The sequence below is a fragment of the Biomphalaria glabrata genome, chromosome 14 (assembly GCF_947242115.1).
Source record: "Biomphalaria glabrata chromosome 14, xgBioGlab47.1, whole genome shotgun sequence".
Classification (NCBI taxonomy): Eukaryota; Metazoa; Mollusca; class Gastropoda; family Planorbidae; genus Biomphalaria; species Biomphalaria glabrata.
The window spans coordinates 27,146,484-27,170,288 of NC_074724.1; the positions used below are offsets into that span (position 1 = coordinate 27,146,484).

General features: G+C 35.6%; 1 protein-coding gene across 1 annotated transcript; it reads right to left on the minus strand.

Moving 5' to 3' along the window:
- Window positions 1-243: 243 nt before the first annotated feature.
- LOC106053738 (uncharacterized) lies at window positions 244-19,628 on the minus strand. Its single transcript, XM_013209340.2, has 10 exons — window positions 18,646-19,628; window positions 16,543-16,754; window positions 15,234-15,358; window positions 13,921-14,080; window positions 13,294-13,402; window positions 10,664-10,862; window positions 9,749-9,837; window positions 7,905-8,129; window positions 5,901-6,032; window positions 244-4,124 (listed from the first exon to the last, which is right to left on the minus strand). The coding sequence occupies exons 1-10, from the start codon at window positions 19,324-19,326 to the stop codon at window positions 2,184-2,186; spliced, it is 3,873 nt and encodes a 1,290-aa protein (XP_013064794.2). The 5' UTR covers window positions 19,327-19,628; the 3' UTR covers window positions 244-2,183.
- Window positions 19,629-23,805: the final 4,177 nt, after the last annotated feature.

Below are 23,805 nucleotides of genomic sequence, written 5' to 3' on the forward strand. Positions count from 1 at the left end.
AAAATTATTTACCCAATGGGAGTTTGTTACCAGTCAACCTAAGAATATTTGCTTGTAGCATGTTGGGTAAGGAATATGGAGTTTGATATTTATTGTGCAATTCATTTTACCTCTAGAGAGTTTTAGGTGTTGTCTAAATTATTTGTTTTATAAACCTATAAGTTTCAAAAAAAATTTACTTACAGGTTAATTTATCAAGGCTAGTAAAAACTGCATGTCGATAAAAAAAAAAATTAAAAAAAGCAATAGTCAATTTTTAATATCCATACATTCAGGAATATAAATGCATTGAGGTCACACAAACAATAAACCACAGGGATACTCTCCCTTGTTCTATTAAATAAATTTAATCCTCAAGACCTGATAATTGTTTGGAGTTGAATTTCAGTACAAGCACACACACACACACAGTTTTTACCTGGTAGAATGTGGTCTCAAATATTATGTCAAATATTGAGTGATGTTTTACAGACCACTAGAAATAAGAAGGTAGATCTAAATGATACAAACTATTTTCATTGAACACTTTGATATTACAACAAAATAATACAAATACAACTAACACTTATAAAATGGTTGGAAATACTTCAAGGGATGAACACTTTGATTCACTCTGAGAAATACAGTATTAGTTTTAGTCCCCAGTTTCAAACCAATCAAATTTGATTTTATTTTAACATTTTCTTTATCACAGACTTTACAAGTCTATTTTGTATTCATTTACCACTCTACTAAGTTTCATCTTGGGACTCATTCCTTCTCCATCTAGTGAGTTGACTATTTGTAGCATCAATCTATAAACATTCTCGGCTTATCTTAGATCAGAAAGTACTTCCAATTAAAAAAGTAAAAAATGTAAGAGTCCCGACCAAGTTGCAAGACTGAGTAGATTGAAAGAGTTATCACTCAACTCAAACTTGCAGTTACCAGATGTTTTTAATGCTTGGGTCAGCTCAGCTCCACCTGAGCTCTAAACCAAGACCATTAGTTTATAGAAGGCCTCAACACTGATCTGCAACGTCACAACCTGTAGGCAGTGGAGACCAAAAGCTCATTGCCACACCGTACAGATCTGTAACGTGGTAACGAGCTATTTGTCTAAACTGCCATATTTTGCGATGTTGTAGGTCAGGCCTTTTATGACGATTGGTCTCATCTAAACGGGTAAGGTTATTTAGTGTCACTAAGGGAGAGAATAAGAACTGGTGTTTGTACTGGCCACACAAAACCCAAGCTGTTAACTTTTGTCTTGTCATTGAAACAGTCATCAAAGAACTTTTTTTCCCTTTCATATCTCTTAGTTATAAACCAACCAATCACAGAGACCAAGTTTCAACTCTCTTCATTCACACTCTTAATGCCAACAGAAAACTAGATGTTATTGGTTAAAAAAAACAACAACTTGCACAACCAATCAAAACCCTTCTTGTATCAAGATTCAAAAGACAACCAATGAAACTTTGAACATAGGATCACAGTGTTAGTAAGTTGTATATTGGTCACCCTCTAACAACTCTCTGATAATTGCAAAAAGTTGACAATTTATGAATTAGCCTACCTTGTATAACAAATGGTTGTTTTAAAAAAAATATGACAACTATAATCATGAATGGAAAATTACAATTTTAAATATACATTTTTTTTTTTGCTAAACAGGTAAATAAAATAATTAATAACGATTAACGAGTGATAAAATTTTCCTTATTTTTTCATGTAAATTCAGATCGTAATTGAAAGAAAACATTTTCTCGTTGAATGCCACAAACTCATCAGTGGAGGTAATTTTAGAGGCAACCAAATGGAATTTTATCCATTCTAATTAATGGCAGTACCATTTATCAACAATACTGTCTCCAGCGTATAATGTTTCTTTTGCTACATTTGTTTTATTCAAAGTCAAGCCCTGGTTTTTACACAGCTTAATCTTATATAACAATATATGACAAGAGTGAGACAGCATGAAGAATGTTGCACCAGACATGCAGGTTAATTATTTCATTATCACCTGATGAAATCATTATCACTGCTAAATAAAAAGCATGAATATTGCCTATGGGCACTTAAACTAGTTTTGTCTGTTTTTAACTTCTATTACTTAGACCGCAATCACACAACTTTGTAGGCTCCGAAATGAGCATATAAAGCGAAACACCACCAGAGTCACACAACTCAATCTTATCCTATCAAATGACTGATTTCGGAGCACTGTTAGGAGCTGATGAGGAAGTGGAAGTCAAGGAAACAGTTGAATATGTTTTACCAATGCGCACATGCTGAACATCCCCAGAAAATATACCCACAGTCTTGTAGGTGGTGTCAGCAGTTTTTGAATGATTTAAACTCTCCGTCTGCTTCTTTCTTTCCATTTCATCCAGCACAGAGGGAAGGCCCTCATTCTTTTTGGCACCTAAAAACTGACGTAGCCTCTCATCTGTGTCGGAGTTAATTTTGCTAAGGTTGGTCTCAGCAGCCGGGACTGGCTCATGTGATACTTTATTTGGCTTCCTCCCTCGTTTTTTGTGCTGCAAAGTTGGCAGACTTTCTTTGGAGTTCGGTTCAGGTTTGTCACCAACATATGATTCTTGTTTGACCTTATTTGATGGGACAACTGACAAAATGGCCCCACTGAAACCGACTATTTTTCCAGGAGAAGGTTCCAAATTCTGATGTTGTTTTGAGTCTGAGTTATTTTTGGAAATCAATACAGGGGAGGTTAAAAATGTTTTCTCTGAATTCATGCTAAGGTCAATTACTTTCCCTTCATTTAAGAACAATGGACTGGCATCTGAAGGTGTGTTACTCATGATCTTTGAAACTGTAGTGGCGTAACTCTCAGAATAGATTCTATCACTAGGGACTGGTTTGGCTTGCGTCCTATGAACCATCAAGACAGACTGGGGCTGGCTGGGACCAACTGCAAAAACAGGTCCTTTAGAGGCTAAAGTCCTGACAGAAGATGTAAGCAGTGGAGGTGCTATGGATGATGAGCTGGGTATTTGTGATGAGCTGGGTATTTGTGTCACAGAAGTGCTTGAAGAGACGGAGGGAGAAGATGAACGCTGCTGCTTGTTAAGGAAATCCCTGACCAGGGAAGCAGTCTTCTGTGAGACGAGTTTAGTTTTGCCTCCTGTCTCAGCCAAGTGATGTGAAGTTGGCGGGGATGCACTAGTGGCGTGGGATTCCTGACTTAGATTGATAGCACTGATATTGACAGTCATGGTCTGTGAAGTTAGCTTAGGGTCACTGATGGGAAGCAATACCATTTCATACTGGCCTCCTGGACTGCCTGGTAGGTCCCCCAACCTTTCACCCCCTGAAACCCTTCTCAAGGATATTACTGTTCCCTTCGGCTGTGTTATGCTTTGTGTAATGGTAGCCCTATCTTGAGACAAGCCACTTTCAGAATTTCCACTCACTGTCTTGCTTAAATTGAGGGGTGTATCAGGGGGTGAAACTCCGCCAATGACTTCAGTCTTAATGGTTTGGGCAGTAAGGCCTGGACCTGTCCGAGAATTTTCGACCACTTTCTGTGTGGTGGCAGTTTGAGTAAGCAATAGTGTGTTACCACCAATTGTCTGCTTCGAGGCTGCCATTTTTTGCTGCTCATCAGCAGTGATTGCCCTTGGTGAAGATGATATGAGGGGTAATGATATGGGAGCATTACGAATAATGGGCGCAGATGCTAGAACAGTGGCAGAGCTCGTTGTTGAGGTCTTGGTGGGATCGATATTGTACATCTCTAGAAGTTTTTGATATAGCCTGGCTTGGTTACTAGTCAGTGAGCTAGTATCAGCGACTGCTTCTGCCGTCTTACCAAAGGGCTCACTAGCTATGGGAGAAGGCCCAACTCTGGAAGGCTCTTTGTTCAACCAGACTTCTTGTTTCCTGTTCAGCATCCCAACCAGCTTAGGTTTATTGTCTCTAGGTGTCACCTCCATACGCTTGTCCCCCAATGCATCTCTTTGACGAAAGACATCCTCTGGGAGTGAGCGGAGACCTGGCTCCCTGGACATTTCCAGGTCATCATCCTCTTGCACCTCCATTTTAACTCCTGGAGAGGACGGCTCTGACCAACATTTTTCTCCACTAACTCTTCCTTCCCCGTCTGTTTCCACAACATTTTTCTTCAAAAAAAAAAAGAAAAAAAAAAAAAGCATAAGTATTAAATAGAACATGGTAACAAATTTTATGTTTTTGTTCTGAGATAATAATAATAGTAATAATTTTATTAATAAAGCACTATTAACAAACAAAATGTAGGCTCAAGGTGCTGTAATAACATTACAAACACAAACACAAGAGTTAAAATGACAAACTAATCTAAAAAAAGATAAAATAAGATTGTTTTTTGTTTTTCTTGGGAGGGGGGTGTCAAAATAACATTTAAGTAAACAAGAAAAACATTTTTTTTTAAATTATGAATAATAAAGCTTACAATTAGTTTTGGATCAATCATGTAATTAAATTTGTAATAGATATAGACCAACAACAATAAATCTGTGTGATTAATAATATTTTTACCAATTGTTTTTGTTTAGCACTATTTCATGCTTTTAGCTTTTTCAATACACTATGATCCTATCACTTCTCTGGACCAGTTGGTAAAATGGGAAAGGGGATGGGGGGAGGGAGAGAAAGGGATATATATGGGTTAATTGTACCATAATTGGTTTTTAAAAGCTTTTTCTAAAAAAAAAAAAAATGGAGGGGGGGAGGGGGACAACCTGAATTGGAGCTCCTGGCTCAGGTCTCCTCCGGCTGATATGCTAACCACTCTGCTATTGAGGTATTTATGACTAGAAAAGAATGTATAGTTATGTATTATTTGTTTCAATTTAGAGCGGAACCTATCAAGGGTACTAATTTAGCTTATATCACCATTTTCAGTCAAGTACAATTTATTTCCCTAGTTCGAGATACCAAACAAAATAATTAATAATCTATAGTTAATTAACTAATTGGTTAATTTTTTTTATTAATAATTAAGCAAAATTTAAGCTTGATCCGAGATTGGGTGTCAGAGAAATAAGGTGTACAAACTTTGTACCAGACAGACAGAGTGAATTGATATAAGCTTTTTAAAAAGTAAGTAATGTTCCTCATTCAGACCTTGCAAACTATGAGGTCATCGGTTTCTATGGGTCATGGTTAACAAGGTTGTCATGTGGCCAGCACAACAATCAACCAACTTTTCTTTCCCAAACTTATGTCAGGTACCCATTAGAGTGGGGTGGACTCAGGGGCATCTTGAAAATCTAGACGTTCAAAACACAAGTTATCCCCTTGGTTTGGACACCAAACAGTTTATCTCTTTATCATGGCCTATTTACTGTATTTTTTTTTAAGCATGAGGTTTCACATACACATTTTATTTATAAGAGAATGGCTAATGCATGTGATGGTTAACTATATTTTAAGAGTACATGACAGAATTCTTGTATACAATCAAAACAGGTTCATGGAACTGATTCTACTTATTAAAAAAGAATAAATTTGATAAACCATCAAAGATTCATACTATTTTATACTGTGAATATACAATTTCAAGAGGACCTCTTAGAACTGATTCTACTAATTAAAAAGAATAAATTGGATAAACCAACCAAGACTTCTACTGCCAATTAATTCAACCAAACTCTTTGTTTAACAATGTTAGTATTTTGAAAAGTTACATGAGGCTAAGTGACATAAGCTGCTTGGCTACCTAACAAGGGGGCTCAAGTTTGAATCCCAAATTGAGCCGAGCTGTCTTTGCACCTTAAATAAAGCACTGCTGAAATCTTCTCCCAAATACCCCCTCCCCTCACATGCTCCCAAAAGAGATTGGACCAGCATGCACTGAACAGGAGCAAGGCACTAGGTAACAACTATTACAGAATGAAAGAAAGGCAATAACCTACCTGTGAGACCACAAACACATTTTGAAAGACTTTTGTTTCATTGGAAGATTCTGCTTTCTCTTTAGGTTCAGGGGATTCTTTGTAAGAATTACTTTCCCTTGAAGGAGTCATCTCCCCTTGCTGAGAGTTTTCCTTAAACAAATATTGTTTCATTAAATGTTTGTGTACTAAATCTTAACATGTACACATATTATAGCAGATCTACAAAACAAAAAATCAAACTCTTCTTAGTACAGTATTAATTGTGTATTAATACAAATTTAGACAACACTTAATCATGAGCATGTTCTCATCATTATATATTTTACCCCTTAATTTAATTATGTATATTTCTATGACCAAAAAAAGTACAAAGTCAAAGATTTGTTAAATTAATGCTATTTTATGATAGAGGCCATAAATACAATCTGTTAATCAAGCAAGTCATTATTTTAATAACCATTTTATTATTTTGACCCAATTAATATAGAAATACAAATGTTTCTAAATAGAACGAAGTGTCAAACTTAGGCATTTCTAACCTAATCACTTCCTGGGCAATGTTTCAGTCTCAACGTGGCACTCAGGTGGCAACAGTTGTTAAAGGAGACGATTAGGCCAATAGGGAAGCAATAAGGACAGAGTCCATTGCACTGGCAGGGAGGAAAGAAAGCCCTAACCAACATATCAATTGCTCCTAAAAGGCTGATGTGGTACAGAGAAGGAACATGGGGAAGTTTTCCCAGAGCGCTAAGACTTTGGCCTTCCTCTAATCCAACCATCCTGAGATATATGTAATAGATGTAATAATACACATCTGCTTGGATCTTTCCCAGACAGTTTGTTAAGACAGGCAGATGGAGGCCAAGCTTTCCTAGGGCCTAGAATCCAAGAGCCTTAGACTCATCTCTTAGGACAATTACAAAGAAGACTCTAATACCCATCATTCAAGATAGATACCTTTGAACACTATCTACAACTTTTGTTTAGAGAATACTTACATGTATGGTTTAGTTTAGAAATTGTTGACAACAAATATTATAAGAATGAGTTTTTGAGTTTTGTTGTGAATTTTAAAAATTTATTTACAAAATATTTTCTAGCTTGTTATTAAAATACATTGAACTTCTAGTTAAAAATTTAAAAAATGGTTGTGTATACTACAAAAAGGCAAAATTGTATAAAATGTGTATAAAATGTATATAAAATATGTTGATAAAGTTTGCAATATGCAATGATCAACTAAAGAGCTTTATTTGCTTAAAATAGACTTTTGTTTCTCTTGCTTCATTTTGTAACCCCCAAAAGATCAAAATAATGCATTTGTCAATAGTGTGCTGATAAGGTTCATATTGGCATGCTGCTGTTTACAAAGTTATAGAATCTTGGTTACTCCATGTGTAGGTGTGCAGAAAGTTTAAATATTAAAGAAAACAGCAATGAAGTTTTATCAGTAAATACTATTTTGCTGTTTTCAGCAATACTAAATTGACTATTGATAACTATTAATTAAAAGAACAAAACTCAGATGTTAGTAGAAACAAACATGGATGAAGACAACATAAACAAATTATGTATTTTTTAAAAGTGCCCAAAGTACTGAGTGACCGATTTATATATATTTTCTTGTTGTAAGGTTGAATATGTCTAAAACTTATTTTATCGGAAGTTTCTTTTTTTCATCAAGGTACAAATCTCAAACAAAAACTACTTGATCTATGATTTTTTTTTTAATTAAATTTAAAATATTTATAGACTAAGCCTTATGATTAAGATAATCATTTGTTAGTCTTAACATTTCGTGGACCAAGTTTGATGTAGCTGATATCTCTAAACACACCTGAATAATGTGCTGCCACACCATGTCATAATCCTTCCAGCTGATTTTCCTTTACCAATATAAAAGGGACTTTAACTCTAGAATTAGTTTTTGTCATGTATTCAATCAAATCTGAACTACGTACTAAACAAAAAGGTTGGAGAAAAAAAAAAGGAATTAGAAAAATGTTTGAGACTTCCACTCACAGCTCCAAAGGATTTAGTTTCCATGTCTGAATATTTATCAGTAGGCACTGAGCCCAACAGTTTAAGAACCCCATGCAGATTACGTCCGTGAACTGCCATGGCCGTAGTCACTCCGGCATAATTGGGCACCTCTGGGTTGGCACCATGTCGCAGTAACAGCTCAACCATGGCCTTCTCATTGTTCTCCGCTGCTCGGAACAGACATGTCCTGCCGCTCTTACCATCCTGTCAGGTCATGATAGGAATTAAAATACGTTACACACTTTTAAAATCATCAAAACACTATCAATATCTTCTGTCAAGTTTTTTTTGAAATATCACAGTCAAATAAATTATATTAACTGAACAGCATACTGATGCCTACATAAAATAACAGGGGACAACCGTTGTCTGATGAATTACTTACATTATTATTAATTACTTACATTACTTACATATACCTACATTAAAACCTAAAGAATAAGGAAGAAGGAGAGAGACAAAAAAAAAGAAGTATCCCACTGGTAACATTACATTTCACAGTAAAAAGTCTCATTTCTTTAAGCATTTCGCTTCAAACCCTTATCAGGGATGAGTGTGAGGTAAATCTCTGTGTTTCTGAGCCAATAGTACCCAGCTTGAATCACTATAAATTCCAAAGAATAATGACATTTTCTATTCAGGATTTAAGGACATCATTGAATTCCCCCAGCTCTAATGGGCATATGACTTTAATTATTGAGTTTAAGTAAATTGTTGTGCAGAGTACATGACTCGTTCAATAACCATCCTCTACAACTAAAATTTTAAAGTTTAAAACCTTAAATTCTTCTAGTAAATCATTTCACTAAAAACCTAGATTTTCTTATCAGGTTATGTTTTAATACTACATTCTCAAACTGCAATGTAAGGTGGCACTAAATCAAAGCTTTCACCTTCCAATGACAACTGTACATGATCCTTTTTAATGTATTTCAACTAACTTTGAAAAAAGAATCAAAATATTGTAAAGCTTAAGAAGCACTTGAATTTGTTGAGCGTATTCAATGGAAATGAGATGTATATCAAGTATCACAAGTTTTATTTTAGAAATTACAATGTACACTCCAATCACACTTGTCTTAAAATGAAGTGCAAGAAAGGCTTATAGAAACAAGCAAAATATTTTTAAAAATAGTTTTAAAAAAAACAACAAAGAACTGCTCAATCGCTACTGTTTCTCTCAATACTGCAAGATTTCTTTTCCCATTTTATATATATAATAAAAAATTAATTGATTAGCACTAATTAATTAATTGTGTAATTTTGTGATTGTTTCATGTGTTTCATCGACATTGAATAATTGTGCAAAGTTTCAACTCGATTCGAAAATGGGAAATGGGAGAAAAAAAACTTATAAGGGATCCAGCCAGACAGGCAGACGGAGTGAGTTAATATAACTTGGTAATAAATATAATTTATACAACTAAATGCTGATCTTCCATGTTAGCAGAATCTAGCTTTAGTCATGAACCAAACTTCAATATCTAGTAAATCAACTGTAAAATGATAATTAGTGAGTTAAACTTTTATAAATTGAAATTGATAAGTCAAATCAAGTATTTAAAAAAAACACTTAATTTCAAGCTTTTAAACACTAGCTGTTTTCACCATTTTCACCAAATCATTGAGTTTTGATTCTATAAAGGTTAGTTGTAAAGTCCCATAACTCTTACTAAAAGTTAGTTGTATTCATGCAAAGTGTGTTTTAAAGGTTCAATATTATTATTATTCTAATCGTCATACTGTCATGCAAATCTTGGAGGGTCAATCTATGTGTTAGTACATACAGAAACATACAAACGTTATGTTGTCTGTGTACTTACAGTGACATCAATTTCAGCTCCATACTTCAGTAACAGCTCCACCAGCTTCAGATCTCCATTATCCACTGCTGTGTGGAGTGGTGTCAACCCTGAAAGGTTATTGCATGTGAGTACAATGTTTCACTGGATAATGTTTTTGAAAACTATTGTAAGATTTTTCATAAAGAGTTCAACTATTTTTCCAAGCTTAGAAAATGCTATAGTAAGCAGAATAATGATGCAGTATAGAGGTAAATATGGAATAGTCTCTATAGAAAGTGGTTAGAGGGACAAATTCAGTTCAGGGCGAAACATTTTAGAGCCACTAATCTAAAAACACTATTTAATAATGTCGACCCTGGGAAGGTACTGGGCTTTATTCGGGAAGTGGGGCTATCTACGAAGATCTGATTTCTGAATTTGTGAACATGCACTATTTACATTAGATTTTTACCAAATATTTAAATTTTTACTACCTTTACTATTTTAACTGTGAATAGACCTTAATTTTAATTATATGACTGTATAGAATCTGGCCCTTGTTGTTTAGAGAGAGAGTAGTCCTTAAGGGACTGCAGGCACGACATGGCCTAAATTGTGCCGATGTGCCTCAAATCAACAAATCAACAAATCAACAAATTCAGTTAATATATTGTTATAAATGAACTGGCAATACAGATAGGGGTGGCAGTGTATGACCAGCCAAAACACATTTGACCGAGGACAGCTCTGCAAGGGGTCAAATGTTAAGGAAGGGCTATTTGAGAATGCTCTGTTGTGAAAACTCAGCCGCAGTTGACCCCCATAAAAATATCCTCAAATAGTAGACGGTTTATTTCAAATTGCTCTAGAACAAGAAAAACTTGAAGCACTTTGCTACTTGTAATTATTGGACTTCTATAGGGGCAAATGGTCCATGACATGGGACATAATTACCATCAAAATTTCTGGAATTCAGCTCAGCATCAGGGCATCTTTCTAGCAACATCTGCAGACACTGCATTGATCTCCCTTGAACAGCCATGTGGATGGCAGATGACCCAGTGCAATCAACAGAGTTGACCTTGGCTCCAGACTTGAGGAGTATATCCACGGCATCGAGAAAATCCAGCTTGACTGCAAGATGTAGTGGCGTCTGTGAAGAAATGATAGAAAAACTTTATGTAAATAATGTAACATAAAAATGTGGACTATAAAAATTTGAAAGAAATTAAAGAAAAAAAACACTACCTGTCTTGGTCAATTATTAATATAAATACTTCACAAATTATTCCAGAATGTTTTAAATACAATTGCTAGAGCTTTAACAATTATTTCTTAATACAAATTTTCTCAATTATAATATATTTCATTCCATTAATACAAAACTTAAAATATATATATATATATATATATATATATATATATATATATATATAGTTCTTCCTCCAGGCCATTCTCCATTAAGAGCAGTGTAAAACAAGGATGTGTACTGGCCCCTACACTATTTGGCATCTTCTTCTCAGTCGTACTATCCAGTGCTTTTAAATCCCTGGAAGACGGAATATACATCCATAGCAGATCCAATGGAAGGCTCTTTAACCTGGCACGTCTTAAAGCCAAAACAAAAAGGCGTCGTATCTTGATAAGGGAGCTGCTGTTTGCCGATGACGCGGCACTCGTATCTCACTCACAAGGAGGTCTACAGAAGCTAGTGAACGCCTTAGCAGCTGCTTGTCAAGAGTTTAGCCTTACTATAAGTCTCTCCAAGACCGAAATCCTGGCACAAGACGTCGCAGAAATACCTATAATACAAATTGGGAACCACACCCTTTCAGTGGTGCAGGAATTTACCTACTTGGGTTCAACAATTGTCAGTAACCTAGACTTAGACATCGAGCTGACAAAAAGGATAGGAAAAGCTACCACAGCATTGGCAAAACTCTCCAAGCGCATCTGGGAAAATGGTAAATTGACCACAGCGACCAAAATCCTAGTCTACAACGCCTGTGTTGTGAGCACTCTCCTTTATGGCAGTGAAAGCTGGTCAACATACATGTACCAAGAGCACAGATTGAATAGTTTCCACTTGCGCTGCCTGAGACGCATAATGGGCATCTCTTGGAGGGACCATGTCTCCAATCAGGAAGTTTTAAGATTGGCCAATATGAACAGCATGTATGCTTTCCTGACACAAAGAAGATTACGCTGGCTCGGACATGTCACCCGCATGCCAGATGGTAGAATCCCGAAAGATATCTTATATGCTGAGCTTGTGGAAGGAGTCAGACCCAAGGGCCGCCCAAGACTAACATATAGAGATGTCTGCAAGCGAGACATGAGAGCCTCAGGCATCAGCGAAAGTATGTGGGAAAACATAGCCAAAGACCGGAGTGCATGGAGACAGACTGTGCGTGCTGGGACAACCCTTGCTGAGAACAAAAGAATTGAAGCGGCTTTAATCAAGAGGGATAAAAAGAAAGCTGCCCTGTCTGCTAGCCCTAAATCAGAGGCATACACATGTACGAATTGTGGCAAAGTCTGCCGTTCTAGAATTGGCTTGATTAGCCACACCAGATTCTGCCCCGTCTCAAGATTAAGCCAAAACCAGTGACTCATTTGGGCGCATCCATTGCCTTTCGAGACAAAAGGAGCCATATATATATATATATATATATATATATATATATATATAATTTAAGTTAGACCAATAATTTATATGTCAAACAAATAAATGTTAAACCTTTTTTTTTCAATTTCTAATCTTTAAAATTGTCTATAAGATATTAAATACATAGGAAACTTTGCATCAAAAGGAATAGCAAGAAGTTTTGAATGCCCTTCCCATACACTCTGACAGTTCAATCTTCTAAAACAATGTATAGATTAGTACGTCAACTCCAGCTGCTTTAGGGAAGTTGCATTCAAACTAAAAGACAATGTTTTATATCTGTGTCTCCAAAACCTTTTTCCTGGAAGACTTCTCACATTCTGAGTATTTAACGGAACAAGTTGCTTATTGTTTTAGAGAGATTAATTCACATGGTGGCCTACTAGTTAATTATTCCAGTAGCTCATGAAACACCTATTCAGTTAAATTTGGCATATGCTTTTTGTCAATGAAATTGTTCTGAATAAAGTCATAGAAAAAAAAAAGATGTTTTGTTTAGGACACATTACTTAACATGGCGACAGCAGGATTGCTCCTTGCAATAATAAAGCATTACAAGAAATAAATAGAATGAGAAATGACAGAACACCATCAACTTCATAAAATAGTAATTAATTTTTTTAAAATGCTATTTTTGTAAATTACTTATGAAATTACATAGCCTGAAATAGTAGTACCGGTAGTGTACTAACTCATATGTGAATATGGTTACTCCTGGTCTTTATGTTATGCTCTGACAATATTATGAGGTTATACAGAAATACTATATTCTTTAGATTCAAACACAAGTTGACACACTCTGTCTTAAGTGTGCCCAAATAATTGTACTTGCTATTACAGAATAAATAAATAGTTAGTGCTGTAAAAAAAAAGCATGTAAATCAATACACTTGTTGATTTTAAACAGAATATTGACCTGTTGTTGTTTATTAAATTTGTCCACTCCTCGTCCAGCAATCTTCATCAGGTTGATGAGCTTAATGACCATTCTCATGTTCTCATGGACTACTGCAATATGCAAAGGCCTGCGAGGAAAGAAAAGGTGTTCTCTGCATTAAATTGTCGATATCAGATATAAGGGAAGAAATACTAGAAGGAGCACAATTAGATGTACATTACAGACTGGCAAATGTCGTATAAATATTGTGGTGATTCTTAACTCTTTCTCTCCTAACTGACGATACCATCATTGATTTGACCTCAATAAATTTAATTAATGATTAATTGTATAAACTTTACTTTGTGTTCTATAAAAGAGCCGCATCCCCTTTTAACTCTCTTCCAACTAAAACATTTTCTGATAACAAACGAGAAAGCTATTGAAGCTTAATCATAATATGATAGTGAAATAGTAATAAGCAAAATGAAGAATTTCGTCAGAATGTGGAAAAAAAATTACGGAGAGAAAGAGTTGACTGTTGACTCTTCAAATAAATCAGCAGAAATCAGACAATCCCAAGAGTCCGCTTCCTTAACCCAACATAGTAAGATCTGAAATGTATTTTCAACAACTATCAGCTAGTAATGTAATAGAGGCACTCACAAGTCACCATCCTCATCTGGAGTCAGGGCGGTTTTGATCTCCATTAATGTCTGCATGGTGATGATGGGTGGAGCTTGCACTGTGAAGGAAGACCTTGTGGGAGGTGTAGGGGGTTCACTACCTCCATCTTCTTCTTCTGGTGACATGGCTTCATATTTTTCTGGCATTAAAACAAGTGAATACAATTATAGAAAGTCTATCAAAGTATATTTATATGTAGCTGTAAAAACACATCTTGAAAAATATTAATTAAATGTAGATGAAACAAGAAAAACATTAAAAAATACTTTTGAAAAAACAATGCTTGTATTAAGTGTAATTGTATCAGTTAGTTTGGATCAATTGTGTAATTATACTGATTAGTGACTTTGACATAATAAATCTGTGCAATTAGAAATATTTTACTAATTGTTTTTATTTAGCTTTTAGCTTTCTCAATGTGCTATGATTCTATCACTTGTCTGGACCAGTTGGGAAAGGCATAGAGAAGAAGGGGGTATCTTGGTGAATGTTTACATGATCATTTTTTAAATGCATAAAAAGAAATTCCCTAAGGGTTCAAGAGTCCTCAAGGGAACTAATTCACATCTGTTAAGTATGATTTCTTTCCCTTATTCAAAATAGTAAACAAAATAATTAATTACCAATAGTTAATTAACTAGTTGGTTAATTTTTTTCAATGACTCTTGTCTTGTTAGGGAAAAGAAATAATTGTGCAAAATATCAACTTAATCCGAGATTGGGTGTGGGAGAAATAGTTTGAACAAACTTTTTTGCCAGACAGACAGAGTAAGTTGATATAAGCTTTGTCATAAAAGAACAGGTTTTCAAACAAATGTGATGTATAGTTTTCAGGAATAGTTAAGAAAATGTATTTATCAAAGTTTCAGAAACTTCCATTTTAGTAGTTACATATTAACATTTACACTAATTTTGCTTCTTCATTACTATTTGGATTTGTTGAAATAATCTTAATGGATTTATGGGTTATATATTTCTTTTCCCAGATAAGTTTGTGCTTTATTCAATTTGACGCCTTCCTTGCTATATTATGCGAGAACCACAGGTGTTTATTAATACAACTAAAATACAAGAAACTGAAGTTTAACAACAAAATTAATAATGTTCAACTTAACAAACTGCATTGGATGTGGAAAAATATGTAGGTCACAGCTGTGGATGCGCAACCACAAGAAATACTGCATTCCTCATTCATTTTCGACTTGAAGACACACCTTATTATATTATATATATATATAAACAAGTCATTCCCAAAGAATCAGTTTCATTAGATAGTGGAACACCCAGCTTACCCTCTTGATCCGATTCAGATGAAGCTTTAACAGTCGTTGTGGGCACAGAAAATGTCATACTGGAAGTGGGAGTAGAGGTATGCAATTTCCTTTTCTTCAAGGGTAAAAACTTTTCAGACTTTTCCCTAGAAAAAAAAATGTATCAAGGTTAACTCTGGTATTGCAATTTTATAATATGATAAATGTGCAAGCTAAAGAAACATTAAAATGTGTGTATATATATTTTAAATGAAAATAAACAAACTAAAAAGCTGGTACTAATTTTGTGGAATTTGTAAATGTTCTTAAGTTTATGCTCCCACCTCATATTTTATTAGTAGTTTAACTATCATTATCATGTTCTATACTACTTTAAACTAAAATGTGTATAAAATGATCCAAAAAAAAATATTAATTTCTTTAAAATGAAGCTTTTATTGAAAAAAAACAACACATATTTTTATTCGAAGTAAATTTTTGTGATTAAAAAAGATAACTAATTTTTATTTTAAGTAACTTTTTGTGACTCAACTTATTAATAAATAAGTACCCCAAAAAAGTTGTTTGTTTTTTTCACAAAAATATATTTTGAAACGTTTTTTATAAAAATACAATAAAGTTTTTCATTTGGAAGGTACAGGTAAAGCATTATGCTACACAGAAAATGAAACTTATTATTTAAGGATAAATGCATGATCAAGTAAATGAAGCAAAATTCATAAGATTTGAATCAAACGTTCTATTTGGCAGGTGAATGTCTATCTGTCACAAACCTTTTATGTACTACAAATGCTCTTTAAAAAGGGCATGGTGGCTAATTACTGCAGTAAAAATAGAAACAGGTTTAACAAGTATCTGAAGATAAAACAGCCTCATGGGCCACAAAAACATGTACACAATCACTTGCTCAAAGGATCTTTATGTTAAGAAGAGAAACATTTTTATAAAGCTCTCAGTAGCTGCAAGTGATAGTAAGACAAGAGCAAAATACTTCATATAAACTAAACATAATCATTAAACCTCATTTCAGTGAGGTTTTGAGAAGACACCTCATTTAGGTGAGGTCTTGAGAAGCTAAAAAACTCTCTTGAAAAAAAAAACTGCTTTTTTGTGTAATGCATGTAAGTCACCATACAGGTTAAGTGGATTTAGACCTGTCGAGGTGGAGATCAGCAAGTCTAAAATAGATACTGAAATTATTTTATTTTTATATTGCCCTTAATATGAATTTTTAAATAAATTTTTGTTCAGAATAATTTTGATTTTCAAGACACCAAATGCAATAAATTCCATATAGAACAATTGACAAATTGTATAAAAATAGCATTACCTATCTTCACCATTTTCCTCATAATCCATAACTACTTCAGAATTCTGATCCCCAAGCGATGAAAGATTTGGTGTAGGTTGAGATGAAAGACGCAGAGACTCTAGTTCGAGTGGAATGGAAGGTAGGTTGGCGATGCTGTCACTTGGGAAAGACAAAAGGTTTTGAGGCAGACTGGCTAATGATGACACAAAGTTTTTGGAGTTTAAATTTAGCTGAAAAGAAAATATGCACAATGTCATAACTTAAGAATAATAATTTTAGAGATGCAGAAAAATTGTAAATTTATTTTTTTTTATACAGAGATATTTTTTTAATGTTTGAAAAGAAGTTTTTAGATTTAAATGCTGTGTAATGATTGCAATCCAGGATTATATTAAGAACATGGAATTCAATCTCTACAACAAAAAAAAACAAGTAGGCCTAGGAAAATAGAAAAGATGTTATGTATTCTACTTCACTGACATATTTGTTAATGCTTCATAAACATAGTATCACCCTTCTCTTAGTTGAGCTACATAAACATGTAGACTTCATCCCATCACAAACATTTACACATCACCTTTAAAACAATGTATGCCTAAGTTTCGTACAAATTTAGGGCAGCCGCCAATGTAAAAAAAAAGTGTATTTTAATAGATTTCTAATGTTATGCTGATATCATTTTACAGCTTAAATTTACATTTTAAAATCCAATTCATGTCTCAAAAAAAAAAAAGAAACCCTTTTTCAGACATGAATAGAAAACAAAAATTATTTTTTTCCCATTTTTTTTTATGTTCATCTATTGCTATAAATGGGATATGTCTTGTTTTTAATGCTAACATTTTATTAGCAATTGATATTGGAAAACACTCCCAGGGGGATCAACACAAGCACTATTCAGATTTAAGAGCTCCCTCAAGGAGTGTGATCTCGGCCTTCACGGCTGGGAAACACTAGCTCTCGATCGCTTTCTATGGCGTGAAGCGTGAGTGTCAGGTCTCAAGATACAAAGGAGGAGAATGGTAAGCAAGAAAGAACGCAGAGAAAACAAAAAGCTGAGAGAAGAAGCAGGCCTATCTGCAGTTAACCCAACTTATCCATGCCATGTATGCAGCCAGATTTTTTAACTGAGGATTGGACTTTACAGTCATCTTTGAGTTCATAGGAAATGAGATTTATGTGCTCATCTTCGGCCACAAAGGAGGAGCTATATAACTTTAAAATGTTATGAGTGTAAATCTATTACCTTTCTCTTTTCAAGAGTTACAAGCTATAGTTTTGGTGCAAATAACCATCTGAAATAACTTATACATGTATATGTTGTTGTTTTTTATCGTTTATTGCATGTCACTATCCTAAAATAAACCTAACAAATACAGAAGATTTAGTTAACAATATGTAGACTAATATTTTTTTTCATTAAGGTTTTACCGCTCATCCACCGCACCTCCAGCCAATAATAGCTACTTGCTTATTTATAAGCACCAATGGCCACTGCTTTCTCTTTTTTTTAAACAGTTTTATCATATTATAGAGAATATATTTACAGAACCATTTTCTTATATGCTGGCTGGTAGCGTGGTATGCACTTTGGACTATGATCTCAATGGTCCAGGGTTTGAACTTTGCCTGTCACCATCCCTTGCAGTCCTGGAGGTGGTTTTAGCAAGGACGAAATAATCTTTAATTCTAAAGGAACATCTGAATTTATGTAAAACAAACACTACTTTATTGATAATTGTCACCCTGCATGATATTGACTAGTTTGAATAACAAAGATGACATAAATGCACTATTTATGTTTCTTTTGTTGCTACTTTTAAAAAAACTACCAGCTTAAGAAGTCTTTCTCTAATTCCACAGACACACAAGAACAAACATTCATTTTCTTTTTACTTTTTTTTTTTTTTTGGGGGGGGGGGGGGGGGAGGAGGGGGCTACATTATTAACCTAGCTAAGTGCTAAGGTTGATATAATGATTATAATCCTAAATTTCTTTTATAGAATATAATCTAGATCTACTATGCATATAAATTAAATCAATTTATACAGTTTGATTCTTCTTTATTGCATAAGTTTGACTTTAGAGACTAGATCTAGAGTTCAAAAACTGTGTAGTACCTGCTGCTGTTTCACATTTGATACTGATCCTGAGACATTTTGTGATGTTTCAGCAGAGCCTCGTCTGCTAGGGTGTTCTGGAATCGAAATAGTTGCACCAGTGAAACCAATAGCTTGATGTGATGTTTGCTCCTCTTCTCGAGATAAACCAGCCCCTAAGGGTGACTTTGAGGAGCTGCTCGAAAGCTGAGAAGATTTTCGCTGATCTCGTAATTTAGAAGTTTTTGTTTTGGACCTTTTCTTCGTAATTTCTTCAGTGGATGATATGGTCTCAAAACATGACACCGACATACTGTCGTTGAAATCTGCTTCATTGTCAAAATTATGACTGTCATTGTCAGACTCATTAAAAGGGATTGCACTAGTCTTTCTGCCTCGTCCAGTTCCTGCACCTCTACCCCTAGGACTAGAATTACTTTTTCCTCCTCTGGTACTTTTACCATTAGTGCCTCTTTGACTCTGTGCACCGCCCCTTCTACCTCTGCCCCTGCGACTAACAGTATGAGTAAAGCCTAAGTCTTCGCCTTTCTTAATTACATCATTAACCTCATTAACATCGTTTTTCTTTTTTCGCCCTCTTTTGGACGTTTTTGTAATTTGCCTGTTTTTATCAACGCGAGCTGAAATCAGAAAAAGAGCTTCTGCTGCCGCCATACGGTCAGCCTGCTCTTTTTCGTCCATGTTGTTGAGGTGGAAGGTTTGAGACTCAAAAGTAGGTCGTTATGGATGCCTCCATTTTGAAAATGGTGTCTGATTTTCAGAAAAAAAGCTCTATAATGTAATGTTTAAAGTCATGATTGGATACCTGGAGTCCACATAAAAAATAAGGCATAATCGAAACAATGAACAACAAATCCTAACTTTAAATTTTTGTAAATGTGAATACACAAAATTCTGGAAAGCACCAACTCCGTGGGAAAGTCCCGAATCACGTGACCAAGTAGAGCCAATAACGCGATGAGATGTCTTTCCGCGGGGATTTCCCAAGCGTTCTGCGCATGGTACGAAGAATAGTTGTGTCTATATTTAGAAGTTTTCTTGGAGTCTTAATGAGATCACGTGAATAAAGTACAGTTTGAATCATGGGAAATTTCTAATTGTAGCATCGGTGCTTTCCAACTCTATTTGTTAAAAAAAAAATCTATTACTACTGTCTCATGCGTCTCCCATAAACCACGCGAATAGATCTCAAATCTAATGTAATGTAGATTAAATAACCAAAGCTGCCACCATTCGTAGAACACGTAGATCTAAAACGAATACATGCTCAACGTTAGTGTCATATAAGGTATCATGAGATGGATATCTAAGCTCAACTGTGCAGATAACGTTCAAAATTAATCTCCGATTGCGTCATAATCCGCCATTAACATGTAAAGTCATGTTCCTATAATTATCGTATATATAAATAGAATGACCGAAAAATGTCACACTCAGGGAACGTTGCACAAAAACAAATGCAGAATTACACCCCTTTTTTGTGCATATATTTATTTTGTTTAAGTTTAAGCTATAAATTCGCCCTTATTAATATATTTTTATTTTATAATTATTAATTTAGATTGCATTTTAAAATGCACACTATGGTTTGCATAACCGTGACCTCTAAGATCACATAGCCCCTGCATGGGTAGGTCTTTAATCGGTTTAGCCGCACGTGGTAACCCATTTACGATCTGTACCTTTTATGACACCAAGAGAAGATAACTAATAGCATGGGCGTACCCGGTGGTGGGGAAGTCGGGGATTTCATTGACATCACGCACAATTATTCATTGACATAGGCAGCCCCGACGCCAAGCGTTTTCTTGCATTTCTAACAGCAGAAACACTTTCTTCTGACACCTGAAGCACAATATTCATCCTTGTTTTTTTTTTTAAATGCTGGTCAAATTAAGTAAAATAGAGTAATGTGGAGATAAGGGCCGCTACCGAAGTGTGACTGACAATCGAGGCACAAGTAGCGTACAGTGGCGTAGCTAGGGTGGGGGGAGGGGGGAAGAATTTGAAAATCCCCCGGGCCCCCACTTGAGTTTTTTTTTACATTAAATATTAAATATTACGCAAAATGCAGGGGCCACCAAAGTGATCAAGCCACCCGGGCCCCCAAATGATGGAACATTTCTAGCTACGCCCCTAATAGAGTAGCTATATCTTTATTAGGCTTATTTAACGTAATATTATATCCATGCTAAGCGAAACCTCTTGTAGTTTTTGGTGAGAGAAAGACGGCAACAGTATGACCGTTTTGTGTCGCGCTCTAAATATCTTATGTTCAATTTTCAATAATGTTTTTTTTTTAATTCTAATATGAAATTATAGGCTCTAACTAGCTTGCAAATACGACCGATTTGTTTATCGAAAAGAAAAGATACGTTACCCCACAGTTTGAGAAACTTAATTTACATGAAGGCCTTAAGGTGTTCATTTGTAAGTGATTAATTTTGTTCAACATGCTCGTGACTATAATCTGAACAAAAAAAAATGGAAGAGGGAAGAGAAATTAAGTAGACCAAAAAGATTCTACTCTAATTTGTTTGTGTATATTTAGGCCTAGGTTTCAATTGGGGGGGGGGGGCAATCCCGACTACCGAAACCCCCGTCTCGGATCAGCCAGTGCTGCTTATAACAAGGTTTAGTGTGCTATGGTCACTTTTGTGGACCAGTTGAGAGTTTGGGGGGGAGGGGACTTTGGGAGAAAGTTTCTATGCAGCCTTTTCAAAAGCAATTTATAACAAAAAGAGAAAGTCTGAATTCGAACTCGAGCCTCCGTGATGGGAGGCCGATGTGTTTGGCCACAAAACTATTCAAGTACTTATGAAAATAGGTTTTATTAGTCTCTCGTTATTGGCAAAACTCTCCAAGCGTGTGTGGGGAAATACCAAATTGACTACGGCAACAAAAATCCTGGTCTACAATGCCTATGCGTTCTGAGCACACTTCTTTATGGCAGAGAGAGCTGGGCAACTTACATGCGTCAAGAACACAGATTGAATAGCTTCCACCTACGCTGCCTGCGACGCATAATGTGCATCTCCTGGAGGGATCGTGTCACCAACCAGGAAGTTTTGACACGGGCCAACATACACAGCATCTATGCTCTCCTTCAACAGAGAAGACTACGCTGGCTCGGTTATGTCACTCGCATGCCAGATGGAAGAATCCCTAAAGACATCCTATACGCTGAGCTTGCAGAGGGAGTCAGGGCCGCCCAAGACTAACCTACAGAGATGTCTGCAAGCGAGAAATGAGAGCCACGGGCATCGACCCAAGTATGTGGGAGAAGATAGCCCAAGACCGGACAGCATGGAGACAGACTGTACGTGCTGGTACGAACTTCGCCAAATGCAATGAAACAAAGCTGCGTCAGCCAAGAGAAAGAAAATGAAATTTGCCCTAGGACAGATGAATGTACATGCATGAAATGTGGCAAACTCTGCCGCTCCAGAATTGGCTTGATCGGTCACTCCAGATTCTGCCCCATCTCAAAACGTAACCAAAGCCAGTGTCTTCCGAGACAGAGGCTATATATATATATATATATATATATATATATATATATGTATATATATACATGGGCGTAGCCAGGATTTTTTTTCGGGAAACCGAAAAAAAAATAAAATATATATATATGTGTTTGTGTGTACATAATTAATCTTTATTACATTCTGACCCTTTCGGAAGACGTTTATTGTGCACTGGAATAGGTTCTTCCTGGAATTAGTGGAAAACTTCTAGACTCCCCGCCCTTGCTAGCAAGGGTATCTGGGGGAGCGCAGCGCGGGCTCGCCGCCGAGCACTATTTCAGGTATTGAAAGCCAACAAAATGCATATTTTGAGGTATCTACAGTGCATTATCTTGCTATTAAAAAGTTTTATTTCAAAAACCTAATGTGCTATTCTTACTGACTTAGACGCTCCCTCGCCGTTTGGCGCATTTGCCGGCAAACTGTTTCCACAAAAATCTGTCACTGGCAATGTCTGAAGCCTCTTTCCACCTGCTCTGAGGACCTCCATGAAAGTGTGGCGCCAAGTTGTACTAGGATGTCATTGCAACTCTTATTATGCTTAATTTATTTTGTCGGAGAACATGTCCCGCATGCGACGCTCTGTCACAACCTTACTAAAGGGTCGACTCCCAGTTCGGCATATGATTTCTTTGATTTAGACCCGATCTCTATAACTGACTCCTAAAATCTGTCTTAGCCATCTTTGTTGAGCCAAATTTAATGTTTTTCAATTTCGGCAGATGACTATTCACACTTTATTAATGGAGCCCATCCACTGGTAGAAATGTGTAACCTCTCTTGACTACGCTCTTGGATTACATGCCTGTATTTCGCTTTAGATTTTATATTGAAAAGGGAAGTTTTATCGTCAAATCATCTGTTGAGGGGTTTTAAACTAAAAAATCTCTGGAGGTTTTTTTTTGTGATTTTTAATTCAAAAACCCCATTTAGCTACGGTCATAGATTTTGGTGACTGTAGTTTTCTTTAGAATAATATTGAAGAGAGAGGTTTTCAACTCAAAACTCTGTTTTAAACTCAAACCATCTGGAGGGGTTTTAAATTTTTAAAAAAGCCATCTGGAGGAGGGGGATTTAAACTCAAAACCCCTCATTAGCTTAGCTACGCTCAAAGAATTTTAGTGTGTAATTTGTTTTTTTTTATATTCAAGAGGAATTTTTTAGCATCAAAACCCTCTGAATGAGGATTTAAACTCAAAACCCCCTTTGGCTACGCTCATATCATTTTGAGTGCGTAGTTTGCTTTTTTTTTTCTAATATTGAAGAGGTATTTTTCAGCTTCAAACCCCGCTAGCAGGGGGTTTTAAACTCAAAATCCCTTTGGCTATGCTCATAGAATTTTGAGTGTGTAATTTGCTTTTTTTTAAATTGAGAGGGGGTTTATCGTAATTTTTGGAGGGGGTTTTAAAGTGTCAAAATCTTCCTTAGCTGTTTTCTATGAATTTGGGGATTGTCGTTTGCATTTTTTTAGTTTTATTTACCGAAGAGGGGGATTGAACTGCAAAACCCCTGGTAGGGGTTTTTAAACTCAAAACCCCTGGTAGGCCCCTGGTAGGGGGTTTTAAACTCAAACCCCCCTGGTAGAGGGATTGTTATCTCAAAACCCCCTGATAGGGTTTTTTAACTCAAAACC